General features: G+C 39.9%; 1 protein-coding gene across 13 annotated transcripts in view; it reads left to right on the forward strand.

The window, feature by feature from the left end:
- The first annotated feature begins 365 nt into the window (after nucleotides 1-365).
- Nucleotides 366-26,065, forward strand: part of POSTN (periostin) — a 50,296-nt gene continuing 24,596 nt past the window's right edge. For 12 of the 13 annotated variants that reach the window (XM_006124926.4, XM_075919127.1, XM_075919128.1 and 9 more), the window contains exons 1-12: nucleotides 366-543; nucleotides 1,972-2,070; nucleotides 9,964-10,028; nucleotides 11,134-11,291; nucleotides 12,001-12,165; nucleotides 13,264-13,410; nucleotides 16,206-16,347; nucleotides 21,475-21,687; nucleotides 21,936-22,070; nucleotides 22,578-22,726; nucleotides 23,325-23,461; nucleotides 25,904-26,034. In XM_006124926.4, the coding sequence (XP_006124988.2) occupies nucleotides 422-543; nucleotides 1,972-2,070; nucleotides 9,964-10,028; nucleotides 11,134-11,291; nucleotides 12,001-12,165; nucleotides 13,264-13,410; nucleotides 16,206-16,347; nucleotides 21,475-21,687; nucleotides 21,936-22,070; nucleotides 22,578-22,726; nucleotides 23,325-23,461; nucleotides 25,904-26,034 (1,663 nt within the window). In that variant the 5' untranslated portion in view covers nucleotides 366-421. The remainder of the gene's footprint in view (nucleotides 544-1,971; nucleotides 2,071-9,963; nucleotides 10,029-11,133; nucleotides 11,292-12,000; nucleotides 12,166-13,263; nucleotides 13,411-16,205; nucleotides 16,348-21,474; nucleotides 21,688-21,935; nucleotides 22,071-22,577; nucleotides 22,727-23,324; nucleotides 23,462-25,903; nucleotides 26,035-26,065) is intronic. The other variant, XM_006124931.4, reaches the window with a different exon arrangement.

Below are 26,065 nucleotides of genomic sequence, written 5' to 3' on the forward strand. Positions count from 1 at the left end.
CTCCTTCCTTGGCAGATCTCATTTTCCTGGGACAACCAAGCCCTGACCTTGCTGTAAGTTATGATAAGCGGAAGCTCTATACCAAATTTGTTGGCCTTAGCTCTTGCCATTTAGGAGGAGTTCTTGAACAAATGGACTCACAGACAGATGGACAAACAGATGCACATTTCTAAAATATACAGATAAAAGAAAATTAACCATAATGGTAGGAGAGGGAGATGACACATACTTTGTATGTTCGATGAATGGTAATAATTCAGCTGGCAGTCTGAAGCTGTTATTCCTGGAAGGGAGGTACAAAGTCTCAAGTTAATACAACGTTCCCTCCCACAACCCTGTAGCATGTATATAAACTATGAGCTCTCCAAAACTTTTTGCCAGTTCTCTCATTAGACTAGGCAGGAGGAACAGGGGATTAAGGATGAAGATCCTTTTTTTATCCATCTTCTCCATTTTTTTCTTGTCTGCTTTTTATCCAGCAGACTCTTCTGCTCATTATGACAAGATTTTGTCCCATAGTCGAATCAGGGCACGTGAACAGGGGTAAGTGCATGTTTTCTCTTTTGTAATACCCTAAAAGGAGTGGTTTAAAGTTCTCTCCCCCATACTTAGCTAAAGATCAGGCATAATATTAAAATGAGATTTGTGCATTGCAAGTTCTTACTGATTTTCTTACTAATTTCCAAAATATTTTTATACAAAAACCATACAAAATACGGTTAAATAATGTTACAATTTATGAACTGTTTGAAAGCTAAAAATTACATCTGGATATCAGTAAAATACATGTGTTTCAGTATCATGGAAGGCAGTTATAGTTTACAACAGATATAATGTGTGATCAGACATGTATAACCTGGACCATCAAATAATTTACCAGCATTGGTGTACTTTCTTTCTTTTTTTCCTCCTAGTGTGAAGTACGAACTCTACCCAATTCTCTGGAAATATGTAAATGCACATTTAGAGCTGTTTTCAAAAGCTCATTTCCCACTTAAGCTTTATAATATTGTTTCTCAGCAAGACACTGCAATTCTGTGAATAGAAGCTATTTATTTTAACAAATTTTCCCAAAATAAACATGAAAGAATGTAAACATATCTGCTTTAAGATATATTAGTAAAAGATAGCTTACCTCTGTGGGGTTGTTTTTATAATAATTGAAAGGGCTTTTCCCGTCCAGCTTACAAGATGAACTGGGCTTTGTAGAATAGAGTGTTTCTATTGAAAAATGTTATGTTCTAACACCTCAACAGATAAATTACTGCAACATATAAATTAGTGATGAAATGGAAATTTGGTTTTAAGGAAATGTCTCTTTTTGCAGACAACAATGTTACAGAGTATTCTTTGTTTGAACTGTCTGACTTTTTTGTATATGGCAATTTACCCTTTGGTCGTGTGTAATTACTAGACTGTTTATTTAGGTGCTCTTGGCATTCCAAACAGTGGCAATCCAAATATTGCTGATTGAATTACTGATTGAATTACTGCAGTGGGGTTCCCTATTGGAAAAAGAAAAAGTCAGCTTTCTGCCCTCTCTCCCCCCACCCCTGATGACATACAGCCACACAGCTGTGCAGGGGACTAATTTTGATGAACAGAGCTCAGTGAGAGTCACCACTCAGTCCTTAGAGGACTGTAATTCACTAAAGGAAAAAATGCAGTGCATAATAAAGCTTGATTAGGCACAGCTGGCCGTGTTTGTTCACAAGCAATACTGGGCTGAGCTGTCACAGAGGGGGAATCACCTCTTGCTTCTAGGGAGTATGGTCTTTCCAAGGAATTCGGCAGGGTGGTGTGAGGAGCTTAGATGGTGGCTGACTGAAATCACACCTGCTCTGGAAATCAGGACCAGATGTTCATTTATGGGTCTTGTCTGTTGAATACTGTATTTGAAACTATTTTTAATCAGACTTTTTTCCCCCAAATATGTACAAAGACTTGACGGTGTTTGTTTTCCCCTTCCAGTCCAAATGTCTGTGCTCTTCAGAAAGTTATGGGCACCCAAAAGAAATATTTCAGCACCTGCAGAAACTGGTATCAGGGAACGATCTGTGGGAAGAAAGCGTAAGTGCAATTTGTTTCCTGACAATGCAATACTGTATTATGGAAATAGTATAACATTATTACAGAACTCTTCTTCCTTAGGGGCATTTTACATACTTGCTTCAAATACAAAGCTCCCATTGCTAGCGATGACACTTTGGAAAATGATATTAGAGTACAAAGCACTTACATTCCAAGAGCTTTCCAAACACTGGTTAATCTCAGGACACACATTTAAAGATGGTTGAACTGAGACAAAGGGCTAAAATGACTTGTCTGGTTTCACAAAAGGAGCAATTGTCCAAGCTGGGGACAGAATTCAGTATTTTGTGGCTCCAGTACTGTTCTCAGACCACACCTTTATCTATGTAAAAGGAATAAAACTTGATTATGCCTTAGGATATTGGGAAGTTATTTTGTCTGTTGTTTACTAAAGCTAAGTGTTTTGGTATCTTTTTTAGTACCTTACAGGGTTTTTTCTTTATATTTATTGTAATTGTGACCTCATAACTTCAAGATGAAATCAATTGCTTCCATTATCCCATGATGGTGATAACAAAATTCACTTTGGTCAATAACATCTGAGTCATTAAATCTCTACTTCTAACCATTTATCTTTGGGGTATGCTCACCTTAGCACTCAAAAAAAACCCCCACAACATAACATAAAACACATAACATAAAACATACATAAAACATAAAACACATAACATTCTGCCACCAATAAGCCATTAAACTATGCATTTAGTAGTTTTACAACATTCCATTTTCTCTTTATCCCTTGAACTACCGATACTATTGGCCGGATAATGTATTCAGCAGTTATGGCAAAATCGTTAAATATGTAATTTGACTACTCAACTTAGTCAGGCAGGTCCAATGTAAAATTTTCAAAAGTTCCCATATGACTTAGGTTCTTAAGTTCCATTTTCTAATGTGATTTAGGCACTGAGGAGTCTCTGTTTCTGTTGTTACAAACTTTGTATTTACTCCAAATCATAGATAATTAACATTTTAACCAAGAATACAGAGACATTCTCACCAAAATAGGCACAGATACCTCTTTGAACCTTTGAAGTCTTCTCTACAATATAATTTAGCATATAACATTCTAACCTTTCCATTTTGAGTTAGACTGATGATTTTGCAAGGTGTTTTATTACTGAAGCTAAGTTAGGTTCTATCTCCCCTTTATGCAATTTGATCAACTCACTTATGCATAAAATTGGGGAATTCTGTGTGGATAAAGTTTAATCTCCAGCACTCAGATTGGTGCTATAGAACTTGTATTTGATCATCCGTCCAAATTTAGTTTGTTTTGTGGTCTTTCTCCCTTGCAGTCTTCTATTCTCCTCCTGATGACAGTGCAATGCAATACTGAGATCCATTTTCTTTAAAGAACATGATGTAAAATTTCCAAGATATTTATTCACCACTTTTATAAGTCCTGCCTTACTACTGTCTTCTTTGGCACAGCATTTTCTTCCAAAAGTAAACATTAGAGAGAAAGATGCTTCCTGAAAATGCTTTAGAGATTGAACTTCTTTGGACATTTTCAAAGCTGATTTTGGAACAGTAGCTGCCTCTGCAGACTTACTGCTTCATTCACGTACTGTCATGTCTTGCCAATAGCCTCTAAGGGTATGTCTACATTACAGCGTTATTTCGAAATATCTTATTTTGAATTAGTTATTTCGAAATACCTTATTTCGAAATAATGCGTCTACACACAAATGCATTTCAAAATAGCGTTTTGCTATTTTGAAATAGTGCGTCCACACTGAGTGGATGCTGAATCACATTTAAGGTCTGCTGGAAACAGGTTCAGCAGGGCATCAGATCAGGAGTTACTTTGTGTGGCTGCTGCCCGAGGCTATCTGAGGCCTGTGCTTAAAAGGGACCCGCCCTGGACAGCGAGTTCTCAGCTTTCCCTGCTTGGTTGTCTACCTTGATGAGGGACAGCAAAGCATTTTGTCTCTGCATTCTCTGGTTACCCTCACTCAGGACACCACAGCACTCTGCAACATGGAGCCAGAGCTGCCCCTGGGCACTCTGGTGCTTTTCATGGATGCATTGCTGCAAGCCTGGCTGCACTTTCTGCAGGCTGCCATCCAGGAGGTCCATTGGGGGGCTGTCAGTATCCAGGAGGCCCTGCGGGAGAGCTTCCACCATGAGGAGCACGAAGAGCCTCCCTGGTGTACCCCACTGGAAGCTTGTGCCTCATTCCTCTCTCACATCCTTCTACTTATCCCTCCCCCAGCCCCTTTTCCTGATGTCAAATAAAATACATGTATTTTCATGAACACAAACGCTCTTTATTTAATACAACTTGTGGGGAGGTAATGAAACTCTGGTGAGACTGGGGAAAGGAGGCAGGAGAGGGGAAGGAGAAACTGGGAGGACGGAGCTGGAAGGGGGAAGCAAGGGGAAGAAAGGGGAGGGAAAACTCAAGGCTCAGGGATGGGTCTCACCGGACCAACTTGATTTTCATGCAAACCTGCTACTGGGTTCGCATGTGGCCTTTGGTGGCCAGGCTGGCAGCTATCCTGCCATAGACGGCTGCGTTCCTCCATCTAGTGTGGAGATCATGGATGTTGGGGGCATCCCCCCAAACCTGAATAAGGTCCATGATCTCCACCCTGGACCAGGAAGGTGCCTGCCTTCTCCCTGCCCTGGCAGGCTCCTGGGAGCTGGCAGACTGCTTCTGGGGAGCGGTAGAGGGCTGGCTGCCAGTGGCTTGCTGGCTCATGTTTTGGGGCCACTGGGTCAGGGGCAGTGACTGATGGCTCTGGGCTGGCAGGCTTGGAGCTGGCACAGGCACTGTGGCCAGAGTCAACCCCTTTAAGGGCTCCAGGGATGGGGGAAGGAGAGGAGTATTCTTGGTTGAGGCTGGAGTGGCCACCAGGGCACCCTGGGAAAGCTGGAGGCCCCCTATTTCAATGTCAGTGTCTACACAGCACTTATTTCAAAATAGCTATTTCAAATTTGGTGTTATTCCTCATGGAATGAGGTTTAGCAAATTCAAAATAAGCACTCCGCTATTTCGAATTAATTTCAAAATAGCAGTTTGGCGGTGTAGATGCTAGTAAAGTTATTTAGAAATAATGGTTCTTATTTCGAAATAACTTTGCTGTGTAGATATACTCTAATGGTATATCTAGACTACATGCCTCTGCCAACAGAGGCATGTAAAATAGGCTACCTGACATAATCAATGAAGCTGGGATTTAAATATCCCCAGATTCTTTAAAATAAAAATGGCCGCCGCGCTGTGCCGGCTCAGCTGATCGTCGGCACAGTGCGGGAGTCAAGATGTGAATCGGTCGACAGGGGAAGCCTTTGTTGACCGCTCCCTTATGCCTCGTGGAATGAGGTTTACAGGAGCGGTCGACAAAGGCTTCTCCTGTCGACTGATCTGCTTCTTGACTCGCGAGCTGTGCCAACGATCAGCTGAGCCGGCACAGCTCAGCGGCCATTTTTATTTTAATGAATCCGGGGATATTTAAATCTCTGCTTCATTGACTATGTCAGGTAGCCTATTTTACATGCCTCTGTCGGCAGAGGCAGGTAGTCTAGACATACCCTAAGTGAAAGACTGCTGGCTGCTTTAAGATGACATAAAGAATCATTATTCAGCTGTGCCACACTGCTAGCATGAGTTATTTTTTATGGCTGGAGTTATGATTTGACAGAAGTAATATTTGGAGGTCACAAAGAGATTTTACAGTACTTAAAATAAGATTCTTTGAGTGTAGTTGTGATTCAGTGGCAGTGAAGTTACACAAAGAACATATATTCTGAACTCTGCTTTGGCACTTTTTGGCATGTTCAAATACTAGAAAGAGTAGATGTGAAGCAAAATTTTGGATTGGATTTGGATTAAATGATAAGATTGCTGGTATTTTTTGTGTAGTAACAATGGAACATCTGGTATAACTTAGATGGTTTCCAAAGTAATGTAATTAACAGAAGATTCTGAACAACTCTGAAGACAGAAAGATAGTTCTTCCTAAATAGATCAGTTTGCTTCCTTCTCATTTTAAAAGCAATGTTCTTGCTTATAATTCTTGGGTAGCTTTCCTCAGATTTTATGTGCTGATTTAGAAAATGTACAAAAGACACCAAAAGACACACATGCAATCATTTCCCATTTATGATGGTATTTACTAATTCCATAGCAGAACTACTGACCTGAGGCTCTTTAGAAATAGGGACCTATTGGCTTATAAAGAGATTTGTAGTTTTAATAATTTATTATGTCTGCTACCAAGACAGATAATTTGCAAACAAGCCTCAAGGCCACTCTAAGCTATGTGAGCCACTCACCGCCTCAACAGGCTGCTCCACCCTTCATAGAAGATACCGTGCCTTTTTCTTGAGACCACTCTTTAACCCTGGACTGAGGTGGGAGTGGCATAAAGCTGCTTTTCTTTTCTTAAGAAAACAGTATTATGTCATTATCTGAAGAGCCACTTCTCTTCATCAACATAACATCGTGTGCTAAATTTCCAAATTACGTTGCTGAAAGTTTTGGGAGTGTGACATTAGTGTAACGATGACTTTGCTTTGGGTTTTATACAGTATTTCCCTATAGGGAGGTGGGGGGAGGGGCTATTTTTTTCCCTCTTCTAAATTGCCACTCAACTTGAAAGGTGCTGAGTAACCATGGCTTACACTGATTTCAACAGAAGCTGCATGTTCCAGTTACTTCAGCATTGGGTCTATTGACAGCACTTACTCCATTACACCTACCCATACTTGAGAAACATCTTACATCAGCTTTCTGGTTGCAGACTTAAATTTCTAGCAACCCTCAGAGGAAGCATGCTGTATGTTACAAACATTGTGGCTTTGGGCCAGGAAAGGATTTTCTTTGTTCTTTGTGCTTTTTGGCCAATTTTCTGCCTCATAAATTGTACTCATGTCATACTGCATTTTTTTAAGAGTACACATGCAATGTCCGATAAGTGCTTAGCCCTTCTTCTGTTATCAAAAGCTAAGTGAGATGTAAAAACCGCACAGGATATTTTCAATCTGAAGGAAGTCTGTTTTCTTACAAGAATGAAATTCCCTGCATGGCAGCTGCCATGCTGGTTTGTGGTAGAGATTCCTCAGGAGCCAAATTGTGCCTGACTCTAACATGGATGAGCATGGAGCAAGGATGAATGTGTAAGAACCCCTCTCCCCATGCTTGTGTGTGTGCCTTGTGAAAGAGCCAGGCACCACTCCAAAAGTGTATCTTTGGATGCACAGGGAGAGAGGCAGCAGAACAATGGTTGCACCCATTATGAGGGAGCAGTTTTCACTATTGCCATTTGCTGAGTAATCTGGGGAAGGCACAACCCTTCTCCAAACTCAATCCAGTCTTATCCGTGCCAGGTTTGCATGTTCATCTACCTGTTGCAGTATGTAACCTACAATGTACAGTTCTCAATCTTGCCTGTGTGGGGGATGGATATGAAATGAATTGTCATCATGCAGAGAGAAGTATATTACATAGTTGGCCAGAACTTCTATAAAGCTCCGTTAGAATTACCTCATATAAAGTTTAACCATCTGAAAAATAAGTGGAGTCATTTTAAAATCAGATTTAAAAGAGAAAATAGGGAGTCAAACAACCTGCATTCATAGCACAATCAAATCTAACATGGTAGAGCAAAATATAACAAAAAAGCTCTTTGTTCTTTACCAGCTGTCACTTTGCAATAAATTAAGTAGCTCAGACTCCCATTTTAAACTCATGGTTTGTAATGTTTTTATTTTTGTCTGCTTTCATTTTCAAGTGTCTTCAAGTAGATTTTTATCGTGGAGTTCTGAAAATTCCAACTTTCAAGTAATTTGAGCAAGCCTTTTAGTTTAATGTATTTCTTGCTAATATTATGTTAGCTCTATGTCAGTCCAAAAAAAACCTACAAAAACCCACAGCTTCCTCTAGGGAGCTTCCAGCTTCAGAACTGAGATCCCTTGATATGTTTGTAGGTTTGGATTCCACAGTCCTCAATGAGTTACTATTGGAACTTCAGCACTGCCTGAAGGGAGTATGACTTAATCCCAGATCAGCCTCATGCATTAAAAAACATCATGTAAAGTTTTTATTGTATGTTTTACAGTAATTTAGTGTGTGGTAATTACTTTGAAAAGCCATAACCACAGAAGAAAGAGCTTAAAGATTTATGTTACTTTTCTGTTTCAGTAAGTCCATATAATTTCCTCAGGTTCTTTTATTCCCTAGCAAACACATTCATCCTTGCCGTAACTCCATTGACTTCAGTAGTGGTATGCCTATTTACAATGGGGCTGAATTTGGTTATAGATGTCTACTTTAAATTTGTTGCCCCCTTCAAATCAATAAGGTTCAATAAAAAATAATTCATAATGCTGAATGAAACACTACATTTAGCACCAACCTGCTAAATCTCAACCAAAATACAGTTTCTAAATTCAAAGGTGGGGTGATTTCCCTGAACAACTATGCAACAAGCTCTATCCCATTTTTAGCTCATCTCCATCCTCCTCTCCCTCTTCTCTTAGTCTACATCTAGACTGCAGGCTTCTTTTGAAAGAAGCTTTTTTTTGGAAGAGATCTTCCGGAAAAACTTCTTCCGAAAGAGAGCATCTGTGCTGCAAAAGTGTATCGAAAAAGCAATCTGCTTTTTCAAAAGAGAGCGTCCAGACTGAATGGATGCTCTCTCACATGTAAGCTCTGATTGCTATGGACGGAATGACCACAAGGGCATATGTGCTTTTTCCTCTTTCCTCTTCTTCCGAAATAACTCCCTCTTCCCCGTCCATACATACCTTTTTGTGAAAGAGCTCTTTCGCAAAATAGGCTTCTTCCTCATAGAATGAGGATTACCAATGCCGGAAAATCCCCTCTGTTCTTTCGATTTTCTTACAGAAGAATGCAATTGCAGTGTGGACGTTCCTCAAATTTTGTCAGAAAAATGGCTGTTTTTCTGACAAAATTCTATAGTGTAGACATACCGTTACACCTGCCACCTTCACTTCCTCTCTATTATCTCTGTCCATGATTTGCTCCAATCTGGCTTTCATCCTCACTCTAACTAATGAGATTGTTCTCACCAACGTTACCAATGACCTTTCTCTTATCTTCTCCATCTTCCTTGATTTTTCCTCTTCTTTCAATATAACCAGTCAATCTGTACTCATTACCGCCTGTCTTGGCTTTTACAACTCTGTTCATGAAAGGGTCTCCTTTCTACCTCTTGCATTTCTATTTCAACATCAAACTCAGTGGCTCCACTTCTTCCCACTTCCTCTTAGCACTATTCCTAACCTGCCACCTTCATTCCTTTCTACTATCACTGGGTGATCTTATTTTCCTTCATTACTCTAATTACCATCAATTTACCCTTCATGTTTAAACTGGTAAAGTAGGCACTTTTTTCTCTACATCCCCACTTCCAAAAACTTGTCCATGGCTCGATAACCCAGCCCCTCCCCTCCATTCTCAACCCTTGGTTCTTTTGATCCTTCTTATAATCTTCTATATGGTTTTCCTCAGTCCATCCTTTCTTAGCCAAAATGTCACCATCAGATTGATTTTCTTCACCTGCTATTTCAGTCACATCATTCCCCTTTACAAGTCCCTTCACTAGCTCCACTTATCCTCCCACATCCATTCTAATATCCTTGCCAACCTTCACAACTGTGGAAGTGTTGTGTATTTAAAATGCTATGTAACTACTGAACACAGTACAGTGGAACCAGTTAATAATACCTGATTTGAAACCAATAGAAAATAGGTTGCTGAATGTTAAAAAAATAATATGACTAGGTAACTCTAGCCGTGGAAACTGAATAGAAGTACATATTTTGTTAAAAAGAATTATTGTATTTGTTATCGTTTTGGTTTGTACTTCAAATAATGCAGCTTTTATCTCTACCCTGCAGAACAGTCCTATATGAATGCTGCCCTGGATACATGAAGATGGATGGAATGAGAGGCTGCCCAGCAGGTACAGTCATAGATGCACACAATCTTAATATATGGGACTCATTCTAACACAGAACACTTCTAAAATTGTCCTGTAATTTTGGGTGCCTCATCTGAAACAGGTAGGGCTTGGTTCCCAGAGGTGGTGACCTAGCCCCTATAACCTCATTTGGTGTCCGTGAGTGTGGACAGCACCACTCAGAATCATCTCCAAGGTCTTGGCATTTAGATGTCCAATGTCGAATACATCAAAATTAGAGGCCATTTATAAAAAAATTACACCTCAACCCTTAAAATATGAAGCTGCCTTCCAGCAGAAGTACTACAGTCCCACTGTGTAAGGAGGAATTGTCCAGGAGGCTTGCATGTCTTGTGCCTGTCTTCTGTGTCAATTATGTGGTTGCTTACAGTGGACCAAGAAGCATTGAGTACAGTGAGCGATAAGGCAGAAGCAGGGACTGGAGATGAGATGGCCCTTGAGTCAGGAGAAGGGATGGCTATCAGGCATGCATAAGAGGTACCAACGACTATTCAGTAGATTTGGCTGGCCATATATTTTCCAGTGGAACATTGTTTCATGGGAAAATGCCAATGTCAAATTCAAAAGATTTCTCAGGAAATTTTTAATGTTGTCAAATGTTCCCATAGAAACCAAGCAGATTTTTCAAGGGAAACCTATCCAGTTTTCTGTCAGCTTACCTGTCTCATGGGCTGCCAGGATCCTGGCAACCCTGGGAGCCCTAATTTAAATTGTCAGGGTTTCCATGTTTGTCAGTAGCCTACCAATTGGTAGCTGGGACTCCAGGAGACTCATCAGTTTCATTTAGAAAAAATCAAATCAGAATGCCATTTTGATTTTTTTCTAAACACAAGTTTGAGACTTTGACCTCTCCCCAACTTAAGGTGGAGTATTCCTCCCCTCTGGGTATTTGTTGAGTTATTTGTTCTGGGCCCTATATTGCAAATTTTTCTTAATTTGAACTCAAATTATGGCATTGGAAAAGCAATGGTTAGTTATAAGGGTTTTATCGAGCTGATTCTCCACAGTTAAAACAATGGTAATAGGTATGATTTGGAGAGACTGACTTGTCAATTAATTTACAGAATTCTTGTCTTGTGTATTTTAGTTGCTCCTATTGACCATGTTTATGGTACCTTGGGCATTGTGGGAGCAACTTCCACCCAACGGTATTCTGACATGTCAAAGCTGAGAGAAGAAATTGAAGGAGGGGGATCATACACATTCTTTGCACCGAGCAATGAAGCATGGGAACTGTTGGACAGAGTAACTATATTTTTATATATATATTCATATATACTCACACTTATATTGTAATGACATGGGATCTTGTTTTGTATCTACAATGTCTCTGTTAAACTACATTAGAAAAAACAATGTTTTTTATATATAAGAAATAAATATGTAAATTCAATGCCTATATTATTCTATACTAAGCTATGTTTAAGAAGCACAGGTATTTAATTTTTTTTAAAAAAGTTCTAGAATAAATGACAGTGGCAAAGGATATCTGTTTGAATACTGTCCATGAGAAATTATTTTTATGACTGTGGATCAGCACCCAGATTACTTTTGTGTTGAGTGTTTTATAAATACAACTATCATTATTAGTCTCATCAGCATAGCTTTGGGAGCAGTTATGAATTCTGAAGCAATTTCAATAAGGGAGGGTGACAGTAATTTTTGTGGGTGATGTAGGGTACTTTCCTTAGATCACAATGCTAATCAAACCTAGTACTAAACCAAAAAAATCTTGAATAAGGTAATAAGGCCTGCTGTCTTTGATACTTAATTGGACTAGAGAGTCCTCAAGCCAGCTGCATACCAATAAGTTATGTAAATAAAACAATTTACTTAGTCAAATGACATAAACATTCAAAAATATGCTGAAAGCATACTTTGTGGCAAAGAAATCTGCATAACTAGTTGTTTTAGAAATTGTCCAGGAAATAGCTAACTAAATTTTCTTCCTCAGGAAATTCATAGTAATTTGATTGACAATGTAAATATTGAACTGTACAATGCCCTCCACAACCATATGATAAACAAGCGCATGTTGACAAAGGATCTTAAGAATGGCCTTATGCTTGTAAGCATGTACAATGATCAGCAACTGTTTATTAATCATTATCCGAATGGGGTAAGTTTATTTCCATAAGCTTCTTTTCTACCATATTTCATGGCTGTCCCTTTCATTATCTCTTTGGATTTGTTCTTAATTTATCTAACGAAGAACTGAGAAAGTCATGAGATTTTCAGTTCTCATGTCAGTTATCCATCGTATCTTACCAGTGTTAGGAATGATGAATATGATTTTCCATAAAAGGGTTCTTTCATACTCTGAAGCCTAATTGCTAAGAAAGTATTAGGTAACTATTATTTATTTTAAGAAAATAGTAAAAACACCATATTAACTTTCCTCTAAAGAGGAGAGGACAGATACTATCATTCTAAATATCGGAAGTTAGATTTATTACATACTTTTTATATATTACTAAATTAATGTTAGATAGATTTTTTTTATTTCTAATGCAACATGTGACAGAAACATTTAGTCATAGAAGAAATTCTTATAATATTTTCCTGCATGGGATATCTGTGGAATGAATCTGCATTCTCAAATGAAGCCATTAGTACTGATTCTCTTACATTCACGGAAACTGCATGTTAGGTTGGCACTTAAATCAATGTAAGCCACAAACAAGAACCATTTAAACCATTCAGGAATAAGGAACACTACACAGTTGTAATATGGTTGGAAATTAAGATGAGCTGCATAAATTGATCTATTGGTGAAAGATTGCTAGGTACACAGAGCATGACTTTTGTTTTTATTGATTGATGCTCCCCTCCACCCCCTCTTTCCCATGCAAGTGGTGGGAAGAGGCCAATTAGGGGTGGGTTCCAGGGCAAAGGATGGCCAGAGGCTCATGGGAAGAGGCTAAGCAGGGATGGGGCCTTAAGGTGTAATAGGGGCAAAAGGGGTCAAGCAGGGGCAGAGCCTTGGAGAGGAGCAGTAGGTGGGGTTTTCAGGGGAGGAGGTCAAACTGGATCCTGACACTGGGGTCCACAAAAGAGTAATCTGTCCCTGCAGGTGCTGTACACTCCCTAATATTTTCAGTAAGTGCTTGAGTCCCAGATCACCCACAAAGTTGGCTCTAATGGCTAGGTGGATGTTCTCCTTAAATCTGAGACAGGATGATAGTTTAATATTCTACTGTGCAATTTTTAAACATAGGTTGTTACTGTTAACTGTGCCAGAATCATCCATGGCAACCAGATTGCTACAAACGGTGTCGTCCATGTCATTGATCGTGTTCTGACCCCTGCTGGAACCACCATTCAAGACTTCCTTGAAGCTGAGGATGATGTTTCGTCTTTTAGAGTGAGTGGGGGAAAATAAAATGCTAACAAGCTTTTTTGGCCTTATCATTGTCCTTTCTTTTTCTGTTTTCTGGGATATAAGAAAAGATTATTAACACATTGTTAAGGGACTACAATTAACTAAATGAAGGACTAATCCAACAAATGATACAAGGTAGAAGAGCTATATATATATTTACATAAGTGCCTAATTCTGCTTTGTGACAGTCATGTAATTAGCATCAGTAGACAAATTCCAGCACCCTTATTCACAGTGAGTAATCCTTACTCCTTGAGTCTGGGGCTGTTCAAAGATTGGGGGGGTGGCACTCAATGTGAGTTCAGATTGCAGAATCTGGCCCAGAATTGGCTCCAACATGGGGAAAATAATTGAAAGTAATGGAAATAGCAGAGAGATATACTCACAGAAGCTTAACTGATCTAGCTGATTTCAGAAAGTGGATCAGAGAGCTAGGAAGAATTTTTTCTTGCCCTTCTTGGGGTGAGTCATCAGGCAGCTTTGGAAACTTTCCAAGCCTCTGCTTTGCTTTCCTGTAGAACTGAAGGACTCTCCCTCATTTCATTTCCTCTGATTCTCCTCATCTTTTCTTTCCTCTGGCACACACACAATTTGTCCATGTCTTTCCTGAAATGTGGCACCCAGAGCTGAACATTGTACTCCAGTTGAGACCTAATCACTATGGAATAGAGCAAAAGAATGACTCTTCATGTCTTACTTACCACTCTCTTCTACTAATGCATCCCACAATGATGTTTTGCAACAGAGTTACACAGTAGATTCATGTTTAGATTGTGGTCCACTAAAACCCCGAAATCCCTTTCCACAATACTCCTTCCTGTGCTGTCATTTCCCATTTTGTACATGTGCAGCCCTAAGTGGAGTACTTCGCATTTGTCCATAAAGAATTTCATCCTATTTAAATCATTTCTCCAGTTTGTCCAGATCATTTTCCATTTTAATCCTATCCTCCAAAGCACTTGCAACCCCTCCCAGGTTGCTATCATCTTCACATTTTGTACTCTCTATGTCATTATCTAAATCATTGATAAAGACATCAAATACAACCAGACCCAGAATTGATCCCCAAAGAGCCTTACTTTTTATGCCCTTCCAGCATGACTGTGAACCACTGATAAATACTTCGAATAGCGTTCCAAGCAGTTATGCACCCACCTCAAAGTAGCTCCATCTAGGTTGCATTTTCCTAGTTTGGTTATTGGAAGGTCACGTGAGATAGCCTTACTAAAGTCAAGCTATGCCACATCTATCACTTCTCCCCTATTCACAAGGCTTGTTGCCCTGTCAAAGAAAGCTACCAGGTTGGTTTGATATGATTTGTTCTTGACAAATCCATGCTGTTACTTACTACCTTATTATTTTTTAGAAGTTTGCAAATCGATTGCTTAAATATTTGATACATTATTTTCCAAGTGCAGAACTTAATCTAACAAATCTCTGGGTTGTTCTTATTTCCCTTTTTATAGATGGGCACTGTATGGGTACGTCTAAACTACATGGCTCCGTTGACGGAGCCATGTAGATTTGTTGTTTTGGCAAAGGTAAATGAAGCCGTGATTTAAATGATCGCGACTTCATTTACATTTACATGGCTGCCGCGCTGAGCCGACAAACAGCTGGTTTGTGGTAGAGATTCCTCAGGAGCCACGAGGAATAACGGGGCTGACGACAAAGGGCTTTGATGTCGGCAGGGGAGCGTCCAGACTAGCGCGCTGAGTGGACAAACAGCTAATCAGCTGTTTGTCGGCTCAGCGCGGCAGCCATGTAAATGTAAATGAAGCCGCGATCATTTAAATCGCGGCTTCATTTACCTTTGCCTATGTGTCTAATCTACATGCCTCTGACGACAGAGGCATGTAGTCTAGACACAGCCTATTTGTTCATACCCAGTCTTTTGGAATGTCTAAATGATCACTAATAGCTCAGATATCTCCTCAGGCAGCTATTCCCAAGGAGGAATAACAGGTAGTTCGAACTAGGGCTTTAATTTGAACTACCTGGTCCTTGCCGTGTGTAGACGCAGGCAGTTAGTTCGAACTAGGGTGGCAGTGTAGACATACCCTTAGATACTATTCCAAAGGTAAAAAAGAGAATTAGCTAAACCATTGGTTTTATCTACTATAGCAAATCCTATGTGGATATGTTTTTCAATAAAATGAAAAATGTCAGGATTCTTTGTATTTATTTAACCTAAAGGTTTGTGTATAGAATTTCACTGAATCGCCGTTGTTTAAATTTAGTGTTGAGTGTTTTTAGGTAATGAATGCATTTAATGGACTACATTCTGATATGGTTTGTACTGGGGTAAATCCAATCTATTTCATCTGAAGTTGATAGAGTTATACTACATTTGAATCATTATAAATTATATTAGAATTTAGCTTGTAGTATCTGCCAATTATCAAAGAAACTCCAACGATTGATCCAAGATGTTTCCCTGCAGGCATTTATTTTTCTACATTTTGGTTCTGTAATTTTGCTTATATAAACAGGCTTTTTTCTGAATATTATATTTCATTACAACATACCATTAAAGTAGCTCTATACAAACCCCAAAGTGCTAAATCATAATATATGATTGCACATTAAACTTGTACCAAAGTCTGCCTACAGATTCATATGCAACAACATCCCGTTTTCAATGAGAGATGGTTGTGAGCATTCAAGTGCAGTATTTGACCCTCTGGGATTTCAAAATTAAGGGTTTTGTTTTTCTGCACCCTGAAGGTCAATGTATCTGAACAGTTCTCTCAGTAAGCCTTACATTTCTTTTCTAGGCTGCTGCCATTACATCTGATGTACTGGACACACTTGGAAAGCCAGGCCATTACACACTCTTTGCTCCCACTAATGATGCTTTTGAAAAACTTCCACGGGGAGTCTTGGAAAGGATCATGGGCGATAAGGTGGCCTCTGAAGGTATGTCAGTGATTTTATATATAGGGGAAAAAGGCAAATATATTTCAAATATAATCAAATCTGGAGTTAGAAACACAGAGATTCTAAAACCATACAATTATCCCAAAAGAGTGAGCAGGAAAATTTAACTCCTTATATTTATTTAATAGAAATAGACCTCAGTTTTATATTCTGGGACATCTCGATCTGGGCTTTTGATTCAAATGCCATTTCAGTTATAGCTCCTTCATAGTAAGAGTATATATATTCTATAGGCCAAAGTCTATCATGGACTCTCTTCAAGGGTGAGATATCTAATATCTTTACCACGTGCAATGGGACTTCAACCATAATTCAGCCTACTGGATTCTACTATTAAAAATACAGACAATTTATTCTGTGAAATTCTGTGCATATCTGTTAAAAATGATAATCACAGAAAACCCCACACAAATGTACACTGTTTTCCCATTTAAAATGGATCAAACACGTTGTTTATGAGTACAATGTTCCAATGTGCTGAAGTAACTCTAGAAGTACACTTCCCAACTTTGATGGAGGCCTAGCCATGGCACAGAGATGCTTTTAAAATTTCTGCCCCTGTATGCTTTAAACTGTAAACTCCCATTTTCACACAGACAAAATTGTTATTGAAATTTATGGAAGCTATATCTGTAGGCCCCTTTTGAGCCATAACCACTGGTGGTGTAAATTGGCATCGTTCCCCTGACTTACACCAGTGGAGGCTCTGACCCACCATTTATTAATTAATAAGAATCATTTAATGATGACTGTCCATTGCATTTTTAGTAATGAAGTAGATGCCAATTTTCTTGTCCCATCAGTGGAGTTTAAGTGAAGGTTGAGAAAGAATACTATCTTTAGTTTGTCTATGCAAATATGATTTCAAGGCAATCGAATTGTAATCCTTTAAAAAATGTTGACAACGAGTGAATACCAGTACTTAAGTAGACTGAATAGCTATTACAGCATATTCTAACGCATATAACAGCAGTGGTCCATTACTTGGGGATAAGAGTACTTTGACAACCAAGATGTCAATGCAAGGCTATGCATCTAAAAGCAATCAACATTGGTTAAATACCTCATACAATTTATTTTCCAGAGAAAGGAAAAGGAAATCCCATTAGAATAATTATAGTTGTAAGTTACAGCTAACATATGTCTTTCTCATTAAGAAAGGGCAATTGCTACATACTGTAGGAGTCAAGAATTTCTGTTGTGCTTTAAATTTTAAAAAAGCAAGGGAGTCAGAATAAGCATTATAAGCAGGATGTCTGAAAGCCATCTATGGAAACTATGTCATAAACACTGAGACTGCAATTTCTGCATGAACTATGCTACATATTTAAGTTGTTTTAAAGGTGAACAGCACAGGGTACTTTCCATGCCTTTGACTGCCCCTTTACAATGAGCAAAACCAGTTCCAACGTTTTCTTCCAAAACTTAAAGAAAAAAAAAGGAGGGAGGGGAATTTAGATATATCAAGTTTTGATTTCTTTTTTGCTGGAGCATTCCTTGGAAGACTAGGAGTCTGAGATGTTGCCTAACAATTTAATGAAGATGGGAAGTGCGGGAGGGAAAGAATCTTACAAAACCACAGTTTTTCTCCCAATAGTTTGTCAGATATTAGATATTAAAGTAGTAAGTTAATTTAGTTATCCAATCCTCCAAGAAGTCCTTCAACAAAAAGAAAGAAAACTGAACCTGATGAGGATAGGGTAGGCAGTCTACGGACTGCAACAGTCACCTAATTCTCTGAACATAAGAGTATAAAAATGGTCATACTGGGTCAGACCAAAGGTCCATCTAGTCCCGGATCCTGTTTTCCAACAGTGGCCAATGCCAGATGCCCTAGAGGGAATGAACAGAACAGGTACTCATCAATTTATTCATCTCCTCCTGCCTGTTCCCAACTTCTACCAAACAGAAGCTAGACCCACAGTTCATGTCCATCCTGGCTAACAGCCATTGATGGACTTTTCCTTCATTAATATACAGTAAACTTCCAATAATCCAGCACCTTTAGGACCCAGGGGGTGCCAGATTATCAAATATGCTGGACTATTGGAAAGTGGTGGGGCTATGACGGGTCTGGGGTGGAGTGGGGAGGATGCGCCCCTCGGCTCTGCGGGACCAACCTGGCAGCACCCCAGCTGCTCTGCCCCAGACTTCCCCAAGTCAGCCGCTGCTGAAACTGACCAGCGGCTGACTCCGGGAAGCTCGGGGCAGAGCACTCCAGCTGCTCTGCCCCTGGGTTCCAGGAGTCAGCCACTGGTCAGTTTCAGCAGCGGCTGAATCGGAGAAGCCGGGGGCAGATCAGCTCCAATTGTACAGCACTTCCAGGTTCCAGATGGTGCCGGACCATCAGGAGTGCCAGACCATTGGATGCTGGACCACTGGAGTTTTACTGTATCTAGTTGTGTTTTGAACCCTCTTAAGCTACATCTAGACTGCATCCCTCTGTCAACCGGGGGATGCAAATCAAGCATGTCGAAATTGCTAATGAAGCAGGGATTTAAATACCCCGTGCTTCATTAGCATAAACATGGCCGCTGCTTTTTTCGACATGGAGCTTTTTCAAAAAAAATGGCAGTCTAGAAGTAGATCTGTCAAAAATACACCCTTTTTCGACAGATCCTGTATTCCTCAAAAAATGAGGGTTACAGCATCTGTCAAAAGGGTTTATTTTTGACAGATCCGTGTCTAGACTGCCGGGTTTGTTTGGGTTTTTTTCGAAAAAGCACTGTGTCGAAAAAAGCGGTGGCCATGTTTATGCTAATGAAGCATGGGATATTTAAATCCCTGCTTCATTAGCAATTTCGACGTGCCTAATGTACATCTCTCTGTGAACAGAGAGGTATAGTCTAGAGACACCCAAGTGGCTATGTCTAGACTGGCATGATTTTCCGCAAATGCTTTTAACGGAAAACTTTTCCGTTAAAGGCATTTGCAGAAAAGAGCGTCTAGACTGGCACGGACGCTTTTCCCCAAATTACTTTTTGCGGAAAAGTGTCCGAGCCAATCTAGACGCACTTTTCCGCAAAAAAGCCCCGATCACCATTTTCGAGATCGGGGCTTTTTTGCGCAAAACAAATCTGAGCTGTCTACACTGGCCCTTTTGCGTAAAAGCTTTGCGCAAAAGGACTTTTGCCCAAATGGGAGCTGCATAGTATTTCCGCAAGAAGCACTGATTTCAGACAGTAGGAAGTCAGTGTTCTTGCGGAAATTCAAGCAGCCAGTGTAGACAGCTGGCAAGTTTTTCCGCAAAGGCAGCTGATTTTGCAGAAAAACTTGCCAGTTTAGACACAGCCTTATAGTCTTGGACTTTACAACACCCTTTGACAAAGAGTTCCACAGGTTGGCTGTGCATACTTCCTTTGGCTTGTTTTAAGCCTGCTGTTTATTAATTTCATTTGATGACCCCAGTTCTTACGTTCTGAGGAGTAAATAATACTTCCTTATTTATTTTTTCCATCCCAGACATGGTTTTATAGACCTCCATCACATCTCTTTTCCAAATTGAAAAGTTCCAGCCTTATTTATGTCTCCTTCTATGGAAGGTGTTCCTTCCCCCTAATTATTTTTGTTATCCTTTTCTGAACCTTTTCAGTTCCAGAATATCTTTTAAGGGATGAGGTAACCACATCTGCATACAGTATTGAAGATGTGGGGGTAGCATGGATTTACCATGGACACATTATGACATTTTCTGAATTATCCCTTTCTTAATGATTCTCAATATTTTGTTAACTTTTATGATTGCCAATGCACATGGAGTGGACATGAACAAACGTATTCAGGTACTGAACCTCACATAGTCTAGAGTAGCCTAAGAATTGCTCTATTTTGTGCTAATTAGCTGTGGTCCCTAGGGGGCTATATGTCAGTTGAAAAATGGCACAGCTCCAGTTATAACCCCAACAGAATGTATGCACTCTGAAGAGAGTGGGGCATTGGATTGGGAACACTCTGTGTCACATTAAATAATGAATTCTGATTTAGGCCAGATCAGGTGATTTGCATTATCTGAGTGGCATAAAGTGGCAAATACTGGAGGGGAGAGACTCTGCACTGATAGTTGTAATATAAAAAAATTAACAAAAAAGGAGAACTTCATGCAGTCCCATAGAACTTCTTCATGCATTATAAAAAAGTAAAACATGACTTAAAAATTAGCCCCACTTCTTGCACATTTGACAACAAAAGAAGAAGAGAAACCTCTGCTGGGGCTAAATACTTATGGGCTGAATTCCGTCCTTCACTGCACACTGACGGCAGCAGGCTTACCCTGAACAGAATAGGACATACAGTGTTTTCTGTATCTGCGAAAAGTAAAGAATTCAAACCAGCAGACAGTCCTGCAACACTTTCTTTAAATTTCTTCATAATGTTCAGACCACCCACGTTGTCCTCAGCTTCACAAGTCTCCCCGCTACCAGCAAGTAACCACATTTCACACTCCCTTCATTTTACAGGGAAGAGTAAACATCCGTGTCTACAACTAGCCTTTCCACAGACTAGTTGCAGATGTTTAGTGACTGACATTCATATATCTGAAGGAGTAAGGCCACTATCTAGAAAATCCTCTCACTAGCAGGAGGATATTTCTTGGAGGTGCCTTTTCTCCAATTTAAGAAAAAAAAACACCCCATGGGATCTATTAGAAACAAACAATGAACAATAGTCATAAAAGTTGAGGGTTGGTTCTGAACACCCAATAAAGAAAGTAGTATGTTGAGTTTTACGGGCAACCTAATATTACCTATGGCCATTAAACTAGATCCTCTGGTTTATACAGGTCTAGTTAACAGACTAAAGTGCATGTAACATTATCATGGAAATCATTTAAAAATAGAAGTCTTAATCACAATGTGCCATGGCAGTATACACTATGAGTTCTTGTTCAAACAATCCTTTTCACAGTTACTAGAAACAATTATCTGTATAGCCATTAAAAGAGTAGTATATTTGTGTTTGTCAAAATTGGAATGGGAATAATGAGAAATAAAGGTAGTTATTTACCTTTATTTTGTAACAATATTCACTCAATGCATTCAGTTGTCTTAAGTAATCCTGTTAAAATCAGGTGGCTATACATGGACCTGTCTCCTCTTTTCTCCTTAGCTCTCGTGAAGTTCCATATTTTGAACAGTCTCCAATGCTCTGAAGCCATCATGGGTGGAGCAGTCTACGAGACTTTGGAAGGGAATACAGTTGAAGTAGGTTGTGATGGTGAAAGCCTAACCATAAATGGAGTCAAGATGGTAAAACGCAAAGACATTGTGACAACCAATGGTGTTATCCACCTCATTGACAGTGTGCTGATTCCTAACTCTGGTGAGTGACTGACATAGTTTTGTGTATTTATCATAAAGATAAGGAATGTTAACTATAAAACATTTTCCACATAATAAATCTATACAAGCCTATTTATGAGTGAATCTGTGTGCTTACCTCTTCTGTTCCTTATCCAGGCCCTCTAAAACCTCCTGTATTAAATTGTAATTTATAGGAAGGGAGATTGCTGAAGCAAGAAAACTAATTAACGGACTAAAATTAATTATCTTTTCCCTGTCGAATTGCAGCCAAGCAAGTTATTGAGCTTGCAGGTGAACAGCAGACCACCTTCACGGACCTTATGGCACAGCTAGGATTGGCTTCTTCTCTAAGGCCAGAGGGAAGGTACACTCTGCTGATTCCTCTGAATGGTGCTTTCTCTGGTAGGTTCCTGGGAGTTGAATAGTTCCGATTTCTTACATAGTGTCAATATATTACAGACACATTTTCTGCCATCATGGTTTTCTAAAACAAACTTTTCAGCCAGTCATACATTCAAAGATAAGAAACAGCATCATGTGCCTTACATATCACAACACAGGGTGGATTACAAATGGTAATTACTCAGTGCAATAGTTGCAACAAATAATCTAGATTACTTGTGAAATCTACTTCATTTCACAAGTAATCTAGAGGTTAAAACATGCCTACATGTAAATCATCTGCCAAACATCTATTAAAGAACTAGAAGTCTGTTTACAGATAATTTATAATCCTAAAAAGAAGTTAGCCAATTTAATTTCTGTGAATAGTTTCCTCAGTTTTATAAGTCTAAAATGATTGATCTAAAATATAAATATTGCAAAAACGAAAAAGTAAATCATAGTGTGTGCAGTGAATCTTACCTGAATGAGGGAATAATTTATGTTATTGTCAACATGATTTGGTAGATGACATTTTGAGGATGGACCAACGCCGCCTTAAAATCATCTTGCAAAACCACATTTTGAAAACGAAAATTGGCCTTGGTGAGCTCTACAATGGACAAAAAGTGGAGACCTTGGGAGGAAAAGTTCTCAGAATCTTTGTATATCGCACAGTAAGTGAATGACGATTTCCAAATCCTGGGGGCAGTGACAAATAACATCTATCCAACCCCTGAAGCTGGAGAAGGCCGGATCTTGCTGGAGAAGACAATAATATTAGTGTTCTAAGACTGCTCAACATTGCAAGTCAAAATTATCAACATTTACCACACCACTGTACATGTGAGAAAGATCTTTGATTCTGAAGTATAATTAAATTAAATTAAAAGTTGACTGAAATAGATGAATAACTGGAAAACTAGAAGAAGGCATTAGGATTTGGCTTGAGATTAATAATATAAACTTCTAGTTTCAGAAGAGCTAACTTTTTTTCAAGTGTCACCAGTGATCAAGTTTTAAACTATTTACATATTTATTTACCAGAAAATTTGCTTCCTTTTGCATTTTTTTATTTAGAAAGGAAAAATAAATAACTTTCCAATGGGCATCTGGATAAATTCTATTTTTAAAATTATAGATGTTACAGAGGAATTCAAATTTCAGGCTGATTCCAAAAAAAAATATGCTTCACTAACATAGCCTTGTTTGTGGCCTGGATGCTATTTGCTCTAACCTTGGCTGGTTTATTTTGTTTTTTCCCTCCCTAATCAGGCTGTATGTGTTGAAAATTCATGCATGGTGAGAGGAAGCAAAGAGGGAAGAAATGGTGTTATTCACATTTTCAGACAGATCATCAAACCAGCTGAAAAGTCACTGCGTGAATTATTAAAGAATGATAAGCGCTTTAGGTAAGCAAAAGGTTTTCACCACATAGAAATCTCTCTCTATCTATGGGTATGTCTACACAAGGAATGCTACAGAGGCACAGCGCATACTAAACATATTACAGTGATGGGTTCTTCTGTTACTGCATTCAACACACCTCTGTAAGAAGTTGTAGTTAGGTCAATGAAAGAATTCTTCCATTGCCTTGGCACAGAGCTGCAGGATCCCCAGGTACCAGTCCCCATCCCCTCCCCCCACCCAGACTCCCACAAGTACCCTGTTCCCTCTCGCAGCAGCCACTGGCACCCTGTCTGCTGCCCTGGCACCTATTGGCACCCAGCCCCAGCACCTTGTTCCCTACCTCAGCACCCACCAGCACCCTCTAGTGCTCAGCACCCTGCCTCAGCACCCACCAGCGCCCTCTCCTCTGTCTCAGCAACCACTGGCATCCTGTCCCCTGCCCCAGTATCCTGTCCCCTGTCACAGCACCCTGTCCCCTGCCCCCACCAGCACAATTCAGACCACATTAGTGAGTGTTGAGGGTTTTGGAGGGGTTGTGTTTTTGTATCTCACTTGTGTGGCCCCAACTGACTTTTCTGTGGGTCAGTGACTCCTGACTCAAAACAGGTTCCCCACCCCTCTCATAAATAAAGACAATGCTGAAATGTTTTGTGTTTGACATAATATTTTATTTAAAAATGAAGCCTGGCCAACAAGCTCCCAGTTGGGGCCAAGTTCTCATCTGGCCACAGCATCATAATACTCCTGTACCCCCCACACCGACCCAAAATCTGAGCCTATCATACTCTAGAATCCCCTGTCCTGAGCCTCTTACATCCTCAAACTCCTGCACCCCCACATCCTCAGTCTTCTGCCACAACACTCTTGCACCATTCACACACTGCAAATCTGTGTCCTGAGCCCATCATACTCCCAACCTCCCTGCCCTGAACCCCTCACACACTCCAACCCAAACTCCTGCATCCTCACATCCACAAGCCTGTGGCTTGCTCAGCACCCCAACGCTCCATCTGAGCCCAACACTCTCCCGCCTGCAGCCCCCTCCCTGTACCAGCATCCCCTTCTCCACATACTCCTGCATCCAAATTCCCTCCCAGAGCTTGCACCTCTCACCCTTTCCCACACCCAAATCCCTCATTCCCATTCCAGAGCATGCACCTCCTGTCTCAAACCAGTGAGGCTAGACTTCAGGAGTTTTTCAGGCAAACATGCTCTTTTGACAGCCCCTGTATTCCTTGTTCCATGAGGAATAAGGGGGCTTGTAAAAGAAGAGTTTTTTCCAACATTTGGCCCAGTCTAGATGAGCCAAATGTCAGAAAAATCTTTTCCAACAGAAGGCTCGAAAAAAAGCGGCAGTGTGGCCGTACCCTGAGAGTGTATAAAGGCAAGGGGTAGGAAGCGATGGAGAGAAGGGGAATAGAGAGGGCGGGGCCTCAAGGAAGGGGTGGGGCCTTGGGGAAGAGATGGGGTATATCTTGGCTTGTCCTGACATTTAGAAAGTGAACTTGGGTGTAAAAAGGTTGGAGACCACTGGTCTAGAGTGTTTGCAATAGGACTACTACTTGTGAATAAATGTGGCAACCACTTAGAGCTTTAAATTTGCTAAAATCCTCATCCTTGTACACAGCTTGCCTGTAAACAAGGTAGCCTGAGTGCGTACTCTAGTATCCTATTTTATTACTCCCTTGACCTCACTTACCTTACTATTATCTCCCTATTCCATTTTATCTCCTGCCCCATGAATATACAGTCTGTTCTTGCTGTCTTGCCTTCCTCTCCTCTACTTTCAAGCTGCTTTCAAGTATGTAAAAAGGTGTCACAAGGAGGAGGGAGAAAAATTGTTCTTCTTGACTTCTGGTGATAGGATAAGAAGCAATGGACTTAATTTGCAGCAAGGGAGGTTTAGGTTGGACATGAGGAAAAACTTCCTAACTGTCAGGGTGGTTAAACACTAGAATACGTTGCCTAGGGAGGTTGTGGAATCTCCATCGCTGGAGGTATTTAAGAGCAGATTAGACAGACATCTATCAGGGATAAACTAGATGGTGCTTGGTCCTGCCACAAGGGCAGGGGACTAGACTTGACGATCTCTCAGTGTCCCTTCCAGTTCAAATGTTCTATGAGTCTATGATTTCCCACTGGATTCTGTGCAATCTTATTTCTGCTTTTCCACTCAAATTGATCATCAACAGCTCTTCTTCCTCTACTCCTTCCTTTTCAATCTACCTATTGCTCTTGACATATTGAATGACTTTCCACTTCCCTCATCCTTGAAACAAATGGGAATAGTTGCAGAGTAAGATACTACATAAATGCTTAGGAGTGATAGGAACTAGCCTTAATTAAACAGACTTCTGTGTGTTGATGTTTTTTCAGAATGCCCTCTATAAACACATCTTTGGGAACCAGACCATAACTTAATGTGTGCTTTTTTTTCTGATTAGCATTTTCTTTAGTCTGGTGAAAGATGCTGATTTAGATGCTATTCTGTCAGAACCTGGAGAATGGACTTTGTTTGTCCCAACTAATGATGCCTTTAAAGGTTTGTCTGATGAAGAAAGGGAAACACTGAAAAGTAAGTAGCACAAGAATATTAGAAATGTATT

Source organism: Pelodiscus sinensis, chromosome 1, assembly GCF_049634645.1.
Source record: "Pelodiscus sinensis isolate JC-2024 chromosome 1, ASM4963464v1, whole genome shotgun sequence".
Lineage (NCBI taxonomy): Eukaryota > Metazoa > Chordata > Testudines > Trionychidae > Pelodiscus > Pelodiscus sinensis.